General features: G+C 47.8%; 1 protein-coding gene across 4 annotated transcripts in view; it reads right to left on the reverse strand.

The window, feature by feature from the left end:
* dlgap1a (discs, large (Drosophila) homolog-associated protein 1a) overlaps positions 1-10,966 on the reverse strand; it is a 16,409-nt gene extending 5,443 nt beyond the window's left edge. For 2 of the 4 annotated variants that reach the window (XM_062987323.1, XM_062987325.1), the window contains exons 1-4: positions 9,941-10,966; positions 6,317-6,528; positions 4,633-4,810; positions 4,269-4,503 (exon numbers count right to left, since the gene is read on the reverse strand). In XM_062987323.1, the coding sequence (XP_062843393.1) occupies positions 4,269-4,503; positions 4,633-4,810; positions 6,317-6,528; positions 9,941-10,963 (1,648 nt within the window). In that variant the 5' untranslated portion in view covers positions 10,964-10,966. Of the gene's footprint in view, positions 1-4,268; positions 4,811-6,316; positions 6,529-9,940 lie in introns of all 4 variants that reach the window. The other 2 variants (XM_062987324.1, XM_062987322.1) reach the window with 2 other exon arrangements.
* Between the last annotated feature and the right edge of the window lie 650 nt (positions 10,967-11,616).

Below are 11,616 nucleotides of genomic sequence, written 5' to 3' on the forward strand. Positions count from 1 at the left end.
ACTGGTTTTATTTAAGACCCCTGCATAAATGAGCATGACAGGCCGGATTTGTACTGTATGTATTTATTAAAATAAATCATTAACAGAGCTCCACTGAATCCTCTGCAACAAATACAGTGTGTGTTGCATGAATGCACCATGTTTCATACTGCTCAGTACAAACAAGCAAGAGCTCGTAACAAGCTCGTATCCCACAACAAGTCTGACATAATCCTGCTATTCTGTGGAGCACCCAGTGGGCTTTACCATGCAGATGCCAGTGTGTGTGTGTGTGTGTGTGTGTGTGTGTGTGTGTGGGTGTGTTAAGAAAATAACTGCACGTCTTCAGTTTCATGCCGTCTTCCAGAACAACCACTAGAGGGCAGTATACAGCAAAAAAGAACAGCACAGTGGCTCTTATAACACTCCAAGCTGCCACACACACTTCATACTGGTGGAACTGGGGCACTATGTAAAATACTAATACACCCACACACACTATCCTATCTTAAACAATCAAACTGGTGTCAATTAAAAACATATATTATTAAATTTAAAAACGGACGGGAACGGAGGAACTATTAATGTGGCTTAGATAAAGCGACTAAATCACCAATTTACGTTCATTTTTAACGACTGGCAACCCTATTTGAGGCTAATTGGAGTTAAAAAGCTTTAAAAATAATCCCGGATTTTATGATAAACATAAAGAGAAAATATCAGCAACTTTTATTACACTGTTCGATTAAAACTACCAATATAGGTGATTTTTGCTGCAATTAACTCATCACAGTTGCACAGTTAACATGTTAGCTCTGCGTTAGCATTTTACTCATAGCTACCGTGTAAATTAGTAATTTGTTTTTGTTTTGGCAGCTTTATAAGCGCCTCCTAAAGTCCTATGTGCACACAAAGTACATAAAACCCGACTAAGAAACATCAGGGCAGATAAATTTGGGAGCCTCAGGACACTGGTAATGGCTAATCTATAAATCTATAGCTGAGGGAGTCGAGCTTTCACGAACCGCACCAGCACGACTTGAGGTGCTTTGATCATAAAGCTTTTACAATTCTGTTTCATCATCTTCAAACACACTGAACCGAATATTTCCTTCTTATTTGGAGAGGTTAGGAAGGGTAAAATATTCAGCACTGCATTTTTAAACTGTACAAACTGTGTGGTAGTCAGAATTAGCTGCTATAAACAAACTGGGTTTGTTTTGAAAATGTACCAAATCAAACCTGTGAACAAACACAAAGAATTCTGGTGGAAAATCGAATTAAAATTCTGTTCATCATACATGACCAAAAGAATGTGGACACCTGACCATAGACTAGTTGGACAACCCATTTCAAACCTTGGTAATCTTGCGGCTATAACAGTCCCCAGTTTTCAGAGAAGGCTTTCCATAAGATTTTAAAGCAATCTGTGGGAATTTGTGCCTATTCTGTCAAAACATTTGACAGGTCAGGCACTATTGGACGAGAAAGGCCTGTAATTAACGTTCCATAACATCCCAAAGGTGTTTGTTTATTTGTTTATTAGGATTTTAACGTCATGTTTTACACTTTGGTTACATTCATGACAGGAAACGGTACTTACTCATTACACAAGATTCATCAGTTCACAAGATTATATTGAACACAGTCTTGGGCAATTTTGTATCTCCAATTCACCTCACTTGCATGTTTTTGGACTGTGGGAGGAAACCGGAGCACCCGGAGGAAATTTACACGGACACGGGGAGAAAATGCAAACTCCACACAGAAAGGACCGGAACCGCCCCACCTGGGGATCGAACCCAGGACCTGTGAGGCAACAGTGCTACCCACTTAGCCACCGTGTCACCCTCCCAAAGGGGTAAAATAGAGTTGAGGTTCCTACACATCAAACTTGTCAACCCCATGTCTTCACAAACATGCTGGGACGAAGAAAAAAGAGACTTCCCCAAACTGTTGCCACAAATTTAGAAGGATATAATTTATTTTCTATAATTGATTTGATCTGAAATCTTGATATAAATTAACCAAAAAATAAGATGGGTGTCTTCGTAAGTTTTGGCCATACACTGTAGGCTGCAAGTTGGGTCAGATCTGAACTTGAGTAGCACTAGTCTGGGTGACAACGATGAACCTAATTGCATTTGATAAAACAAGAATTAAGAAAATAAAAATACTTTACGAAGAACATCCGCGACAGCTCATGGAGTTTCCTGAAATAGCCCCGTTTTGTACAAAGCTGGTATTTGTGGAGACTCACCGAAACGCCTCCTCACTGAACAGTCGGATATGAGTCAGCCTTCATTAGGACGCGAGCAGTGAGAGAGCGAGGGGTGAAATGAGAGTGAATAATGTGTGCACTCTTACATAAATACAGATCTGTTGTTTTTTTCACAGACGGAGAATCACAGCGCATCTGATGCAGAACAATGCAGGGTGATGGAGTTCTCAGTCTGGAAAGCAAAAGCCAAAGTGCATTTTCATGCTCATTAAAGAAACCGCTTTGTAAAAATTAGAACGAGCACTCGAGCTACACTTGATCTGCAACCGATGCCAGAAAACATTTGCATACATTTAATTGGACCGTAATCAGAACGTCTGCGTCACTCAGCACAGTAAACGTGTAGCTAATCGCTAAAATCGCTCATGAAAGCCATACATTTGTAAAATGGTCATCAAGGTCTGGAGATTATTTTGCAGTAAAAAGCAGAACAGGAGGAACATTGATGTCTTTGAACTTGGTTGCTGGTGACTAAATTAAACCTTATATTTCACTAAAAGCCTGGATAATGAAGCTCTCTTATTTTGGACATATTATGATAAGAAACAATTTGTTGGAAAAGCTGAAGGTAAAAGAGAAAGAGGACAGCCAGTGACAAGATGGATGTGTGCAATAAGTAGAACAATAAAAAAGCCATTACGAAGTATGAAGACCTAATGGAAGACAGAATGTTCTGGAGAAACACTATCCACATGATCTCCAGCATTCGGAATCCACTTTACAGCCTTAAATAATTATAATAACAACAACAGCAACAATAATCATTATTATAATACAAAAGTAATGACGAAATAATAATAATTCAACCTGAACTGTGGACATAGAGTACACAACCAGACCAATGGCACCTCGTGAGATTCAAACCTGGGTCTCTGCAATTACAAACAATCATACATTCTTCATCACAGTTTGTAATAACCTCTACAATGTGATTTTATTGACAAACTTTACTCCAATTTTTGACTGATGGACTGCTGAAAAAGACCATATGATGCCCAATGTCCAGAAGATGGACCGTTCTCAACACAGCAGGGACTCTGTCTGTGATGTCTTGTGGTGTAGTGCTAATACGCTGATGAGCACAGTTTGAGCAGAAAGTGGGGATTTATTCCTGACATACTTCAGTCTTGTCCAGGTACTTTGTGAAACCGCCTGGAAGAAACAGTCTGCCAATTACGTACGTTTCCCACCTTCAATCTTAACCGACCACTACCTGACGTCTGCATGTCATCTCCAGCAAGAAAGTGGACATGCTTTACTGCTATTACAGGAGGAACCACAGGGTGAGATGGTCTCTCTGACGGAATCACACACTCCAGTGCTGAAGAACGAGGATTCCAGACTTGAGAGGATAATTCTCACGTTGTCCTTCTGGTGACAGTCCCACATGAGTGCTGAGGGGTCTAATCTCTCATTAGGTAACTGTATAACTCCCTAATTTAATCAAATCGGAGATCAGAACGATCTAATGCATATAGATTGGTTCATTTTCAGAGACTGGAGTTCATTGTCACATCCGCCAGAGCTTATTACTGAAGCTCTCTGGCGAGACTACAGTTAGTTAGCAAGTGGAGAGCAGAACCGGATTTGATGGGTACAGTCATGAGGATGGCGTGTGTGTTACCCGATGCTCAAACCAGCAGTGTGTGGGTCTTTCAGCTGCTCACACCACACTTATATTACTTTATGAGAACATTGATAGAGGAAGCTGTCAGGACTGACATTGAAAACTCCACCATCTTCCCCTCTGGCTATTCAAAACACTGCTGAGTGCCAGACTGGCACAGATATGCCATCTGCCCCAATACAGCCGACAGCATCCAGCATGGAGGGTTCAGCACAGAGCCCAAATCTACAGAAGGGTCAGAGCAGAGCTGAAGTTTCCTACTAAGAGCTGTGAGCTGATTTTCAGCTCTTAAAGAAGGACGTTGGCTGTGTGTGTGTGTGTGTGTGTGTGTGTGTGTGTGTGTGTGTGTGTGTGTGTGTGTGTGTGTGTGTGTAGACCTACCTGTGCTGCTCTGGATGGTCCGGACCGTGGTGGTGGTCCGCGGTGGGGATGCTGGGAGTAAGGGCCCGTCTTCATCCTGAGAGCAGCCCTGATCGATGGCACGGACGTAGCTGTGACTCCTCATCCGAAAATATCCGGGAACCGGCAGGTCCAGAGCATCCACCGCCGCCTTGGACTCGCTGAACACGCTCTCACAAACGGCCTCGATCTGACCGTTCACTTCCACCTCACTCACCTTCACCGTGACCGGCGGACAGGAGATGGGAGAACAGGAGGAGGGAGGAAGGATTAAAAACAAGTGAACACTAATTGATGATGGAGATATGGAGATACGGTTCATCAGGTCATGTGACAGGTCACTAACCTGGCTGATGGTGCTCATAGCCCTCATGTAGCTCTCGTTGCGCGAGCGGTACTGGGCAGACGAGAGAAGAGCTTTGGGGTCCAGATTGTCCATACTTCTGTTGATTGAAACCTCGCTGACCGCCCGCAGATAGCTATGGCTTCTGATCTGCAGCTTCGGAGAATGTTCTGTAGAAATGCTGTAAGAAGAACGTGCAGAATCATACCGTTAGCTAGAACACAAAGAACCTCTGAGAATTCTGAGAAAGCTAGCAGAGCCTAGAGGTCATTCAAAAACACTGAAGATACACTAGCTCAATGCTTCAGTTCATCCTGAAGCTTTCGGTCAATGTGAGGCCACTGGAGTTTCTCCACACCAAACCATGTCTTTATGGAGCTGGCCCTGGAGAACTTGGTTCCCTAGATAGGATTTACCCAACTCATTAATTCAGTCTTTCATTCTTTTATTTCTCTAACTGATTGAGATCCTCCTTGATCTCACAAGTTGCGTTCCAGTTTGCACATCTAAGTTGGAACCCTTCGGCACATTTTTACCAAATGGGTTCCAAGCTAGCACCAAAGAACAGTGGGTTTTTTCAGCACGAACCATGACGACGTCCATGGGCGTGTCAGGTTGTAGAAGGAAAAGGAACGCAACAAGGTTCTAAGAAGAACCAGTTCAAGTTCCAAGACACCGGTCATGTTTAAGGCACCAGTACACCACATGGTATCATGAATGCAATTTAGCGTAGCCAATCCAGCTTCTGAAGGTTCTTAGTAGGCTGAAGGAAACTGTGGGACCCAGAGAAAGCATGACAGACTCGGTTGACTAGGGATCTGCAGGATCCAGAGTGACGAGGTGTCTGCAGGATCCAGAGTGACGAGGTGTCTGCAGGATCCAGAGTGACGAGGTGTCTGCAGGATCCAGAGTGACGAGGTGTCTGCAGGATCCAGAGTGACGAGGTGTCTGCAGGATCCAGAGTGATGAGGTGTCTGCAGGATCCAGAGTGACCAGGGTTCTGCAGGACCCAATACCACCTGAACTATTTCCCTAATGTTCGATTCTTTGATGATGAAGATCTCAGCTGGGGTTTGAGGAACATTCAGCCAATCAAATAAAGGCAAGCAGGATTTATTTCTTTATTCAATGACAGTGACATGAGTCATGGAGATCCAAATGATTCTGATTTTACACGGAGTAGACGCTGTGGGGGAGGATAACTGTCAGCGCCGTCACTGAGTGTGTGTGTTAGTGTGTGTGTGTGTTAGTGTGTGTGTGTGTGTCTTTCAGTGATGCTCAGGCTGCTGATGCTGCAGCTGTAGGCGATGTGTCGTCTTATCAGCAGTGTGTGTGTGTGTGTGTGTGTGTTGTGTGTTGTGTGTGTTGTGTGTGTTGTGTGGGTGGTCGGTTTCCTGATTGAACATCAAGCCTTTGGTGTGTATGTCTAATACATAATTATTCTCAGTAACTGCACTACATAGACAAAAGTATTGGGACACTCCTTCTGAATGAATGATGGACAACAAGGATGTTGTCAGTGGAACACCGCCCTGACCGAGGAGAGCCGCAGACTAGCACGTGCTCTCTCTCACATCATCACGTAAGAAGCCTGTTTAGAAGAGCTCTAGCATGGCCCTGCACATGAACGTACACTTGCGCTCTTTTGGACTCCTGTCTATAGTGTGATGTGATGTGGTGCACGTACTTGAGCGTGGTCATCTCGGTGAGGGACGGTTGCGTGGCTTTGAGGTAGCTTGCCCGTCTGGCCTGCATCTTGGGCGAGGGTTTGGGGCTTCCGTCCGAATCGCCGCTGTCGTCCTCCGCCATGGCTTTGACGTAACTGCCGCTGCGCATGCGCCTGCACGGGATGTCCTCGTCCTTACCCATGGGGAAACCCCCCCAATCGTCCTGAGGTACCTACGGGGTCAGAGGTCACAGTCGTTTTTATGACGCTTCTGTGATCGATGTACCTAGAGCTTCAAACCAGAGGAAGCGCTCCGCCCAAATCTGGAGTCACAACTACACAACAATTCATAAAACACAACTAGAACAGACTGGTTAACCAGTTTAACCAGCATAGACAGCTCAACCAGACTGGCCAACAAGCATGAGCAGCCTTAATGTGGTGGTTGACCAGCATAACCAGCTCGACCAAGCACTGACCAAGCACTGACCAAGCACCGACCTACGCGATGACTGGCCTGGCACCAGCATAACCAGTTAAACCCATCTTTTTTGCTATCCGGTAATTATAGTTGCGCCACCACCGCTAACGTCACACCAACCCACATCTCGAAGCCGTCAGATTCACAAAACACTTTCCAGTCTAGCACTAACAGAAGCGGGCAGTTCCAGGTTGGGTACGTTGACGACGCAGCACGGCGGCTCCTTTGTAAAAACGGTTTCTCACGCGGCACAGAGCGAAAAATCCCACGGTTACGAATTCCTCCACCACAATGTGAATCACGGCCGAGCTGGCGTTTCCAGGGAAACGGGTGGCCCTGGCGTCAGAGCGAGTATAAAAGGCAGTCAGCGGAAGGAGGATAAAACGGGTGCCCACACACAAACATGGTACATACAGACGGGTGGCGAATTAAAAAAACGCCGCCGAGCATCGACAAGAGCTTGAACGCACGCTGACACCGACGCCACGAGGAACGGAACCGCAGCGGAAAGACGGAGCGATCATGTCTCCATTGCATGCGCATTTATATGACGCATCCCAGCATCAGGACCACGCTACCCATCCTGTACTTCTATCCTCGGCCAGAGGAGTCGCTGTTGCACCGTCAAGGAAGTGAAACCCCTTCCAGCCTCCCCTCCCTCTGGCGTTTCAGACCACTGAGCCGTCTGAGCTCCAGAAAATAATAATAATAATACATTTTATTTATATAGCGCTTTTCAAGATACTCAAAGACGCTTAAAAATGCTGTTTTAATGATGATGAAGAGCTCGGTTCAAGACACCAGTCCAAAAACTCATCCCCAATAGATCATCACTCTACAAAAAACCACTCTCATCAAGAAAATTAAACGTCCCATCTTACCAATCAAGTGATCAAGTCAGAGTAGCTTCATCTGCAAATGAAACATCAAGCAAAAACTGATAATCCAGCTAACAGACCGATTTTCTGGTGGTTAGTCATTACAGACTTTACTGTTCTCTTGGTGTATGATAGTACAAGGACACTCCTACTTCTTATATTAAGTTCAGTTGTTTCAGCCCACCCATTGCTGACTTACAATATATTTTACAGATCAAATTATATAGCTAAAGCTTTTTGGCAAGAGTTTTGGGACGGGCCCTTGTGCACAAAGTAAGGTTCGTGAATTTTAACCCCACTGGGATGACCTGGAATGTCTACTGCGAGCCAGGCACAAATCATCACAGACACACTAGGGAATCTAGTTTCGAAACGGGATGTCCAACAAGCTCCCGGTCTGGCGTCCCCACGGCCACGCTTTAGGCCGTATATCATATACCTACACCCTAAAATCCTCTTTGGGGCACGCTACACGCCCGCGTTGCTCAAACAAACTTATAGGAAGCCCTCGGAGCTGTTAGACACGCTCGGCAAACATCATTAGGGGTGATTTGGCAGCAGGATCCTCCGGCACTGGAGTGGGATTAACCCGAGCGCCATCCCGCCATTCTTCACGTCCTCGACTGTTCGGCGGAAAAATCCCCGTCATTCACAGTTACTATAGCAACCGGGCTACGAATCCAGCACGGACGGGGGAGAAAAGGACGCGATTTCTGAGCATGAGCGAGAACATCGAGGAGATTCTCTCTTCAGAGGGACGGCGGGGGGCCCGAGTGGCCATGCGCGACGCCAAATCGCACTTGCTACGTCGCTTTTAGCGTCTCTGATCTTAAAAAACCCCCCAAATCAATGTTTCCTGTATCATCTCTGTATGTGTTCACTAGAAATACGCAATCTGATTGGCTGAAAAATGTTCGGACGGGTTTTTTCCAGACCTGTATCACTCCACTGGTCCTGTTAGCATCCTGGTGGCTTTGGCGGTACATTTGAGTCGTATAAAATAAGTAAACAGGGTTAGAAAGTTCAAGGTCATACAAACTGACCCCAAATGCAGATAATTACGCAGGTCTGGTGTTTACTGACCAGTTTAAACTGGAGGGATGCTGACTAAAATAGGGTTCCTTGCAGTTGCGTAATTACAACCTCTGCTGGCCGAGGCGTCTGCACATGACTCCTCCCCTAGCAGGTGAAAAGAAGCGATCCGTGGCTGCATGCAAGTCGGAGGTGGGCATGTGACACCCTCGAACCTCCTCGATCGGGGGTGAGGGTGTCGACAGCAATGACAGAGAAAGAAGGAGAGAGAACTGGACCAAGACGGAACAGGTTCAAGCAATGCCCTTCCTCAAACTGCTGCCATAATGTTCGCATTTTATATATTTGATGTTGAAAATGGGCGTGGCTGCCACAGTTAACAGGGGTGTCCACATACTTTTGGTCATACAGACCATCTAGCATATCGGTCTCTGAGCATTAGTGTCCGATACAGTTGGTATTCTGGGGGACATTTCAGACAGCCTGTGCATTAAATGCCCCCCTCTCGATTTGCGAATTAGCAGCGGGAATCCATCTAGCGTGTGTATCCCTGACGTGCTAGCACTCACCGGAGCTGCGATTTGAATAATTGATTATGTGATGCGGCGCTGCGTCGTTGCGCCGCTGCACTTCTGGAAAGCTTTGGGACGGAATGAATAATTGAAGGTGGGATGAAAGTCTTCTAACAGGATTCAAGTGTCTGTGTGTAGGAATTTGTGCCTGAACCCGCTACCAGTTACCCCTCAACCCCCGACCAGTTACCCCTGAACTCCCTACCAGTTTTAGCCCTGAACCCTCTACCAGTTTTACAGTTTTACTCCTAAACCCCCTAAAACTCCACATGCTGGAACAGACAGGAAAGGGCCTTCCCCAAACCTTGCCTTTTCAGAATTGATTTATTACACCTGTTAGCGACTGTTGTGGCTGAAACACATGACTTAGAAGGGGCGTCCGTATACTTTTGACCGTGTAGAGTGTGTGCTCAGTCATGCAGAAATCAGAAGTGAAGCAGAACTAACTCATGATCTTCTAACTCCAAAGTAAGGCGGCTAGTGATCAGCACTTACTTCTCAGCAGAACTCAAAACTCATGAAAGCAGATCCTCTCTGCAGGAGAGCGCAGGAGGACCAGGAGGAGGATGTGGTGGTGGTGAGGGTGGTGAGGGTGGTGGTGAGGGTGAGGGTGGGTGAGGTAGGCATGGGGGCGAAGGGAGAGAAAAGGGAGCTGCAGTTCTTCAGCTCGGATTTGTCGTACCTGCAAGAATTGGCATGTGCGCTCCTGCTGACAAGCCTCTGCTTTCACTAGCGCCTTATCTAGATTTATGGCGGCGTGCTGGTACATCTGGCGTGCCCTGCTCACCGTAAGAGAGGACGACCAGGAGCTCTTCTTGGCCAGCTGGGTGGCGTCGGGGGTCGGCGGTGGGATGACGCACGTGGCACACTTTGCCACGTCGCTGCTGCTGCGGGAGTTCTTCAGCATGGGCTCGGCTCCGCACGCCTCCAGGAAGTACTGCGACTGTGCCCGCTCCGGGTGTCGTCCTACGGTCATGATGCCGGGCGCGACGTGCCTCAGCGGGCACACGTCGCGCTCCAGCTCGTCCGAGCTCCAGTATCCCGAAGGCGGCGTGCGTTGCTTCGGCTCGGCTGACTTGCAGCGCTCGCGGCTTTTGCTGCGCTTGCGTTGGCGCGGCGTGGGCGTCGGGGTGTTCTCTCCTTCCGGACCGGGTTTGCTTCCGTTCATGCTGCTCTTCCCGTGCCCGTGCCCACCGTGGTGAGGCCCCTCCAGCGAGTGCGATTTGGTGAAGAGTTTTTGTACCGAATGCACCAGGTGCCGGATGCGCCCGGGACTGTCGTTCCGCTGCTCCAAAGCGGCGGCGGCAGCTGCGGCACGTTTGTACTGCAGCGTGTGATATCCGTCCCGTGGTAACGGAAGCTGCCGATCCAGATGTTCGAGCAGGTTGACGGGCACACGCTGGCATTTCGCCGGGGCCCCCACGCCGCCCGTGTAGGGCACCACGGCGCCCTCGTCCTTGGGTTCATGGCTTGTGCTGTAGTGGCGACGAGGAAACGTCCCATAAGGCACCACGCAGTCTGGCTGATACGAGTTCCGCGTCGCGTAATACGGATGATCCGGAGGGGGCGGAGCCTCGATCTGGCTGATGAGGTAGGGCTTGCGGTCGCCATGGTGACCCAGGGGGTCGTACGAGGGGTCGTACGAGGGGTCGCAGGCCACCATGTGGTGATGGCTGCGGCTGCTGGACAGACCTTTCATCATCATGAGGCCGGGGTCGGACACCACGCACCGCTCCGAACTCCAAACTCACCCAGCTCCACCTGCAACAGGGGGTAAAAAAAGGGTAAATATTTGCACCCCTACCTGCCATTTATATCAGTTTCCCCCTGAGCCCCCAACCAGTTTTACCCCTGAACCCCCTACCAGTTACCCCTGAGCCCCCAACCAGTTTTACCCCTGAACCCCATACCATTTACCCCTGAACCAACAACTAGTTTTACCCCTGAACCAACAACTAGTTTTACCCCTAAACCCCCTACCAGTTATCCCTGATTCCCCTACCAGTTTTACCCCTAAAACCCCCTATCAGTTACCACTGAACCCCGTTTTACCGATGAACACCCTATCAGTTACCCATGAACCCCCTACCTGTCCAGTTTTACCCCTGAACTCCCTACCTGTTTTCCCCTGAACATCCTACCAGTTACCCCTGAACTCCCTACCTGTTTTCCCCTGAACATCCTACCAGTTTTACCCCTGAACCCCTTGCCAGTTTTACCCCTGAATCCCCTACCAGTTTTACCCCTGAATCCCCTACCAGTTCTCTACACATAATTGTGGATCATTTTAGACAGTGACGATAAACCCAACAGCAGACTGGAGTAGGGTGTCTCCGTTCCCCCTTCTAACGAATCGGG

Source organism: Trichomycterus rosablanca, chromosome 25 (assembly GCF_030014385.1).
Source record: "Trichomycterus rosablanca isolate fTriRos1 chromosome 25, fTriRos1.hap1, whole genome shotgun sequence".
NCBI classification, from domain to species: domain Eukaryota; kingdom Metazoa; phylum Chordata; class Actinopteri; order Siluriformes; family Trichomycteridae; genus Trichomycterus; species Trichomycterus rosablanca.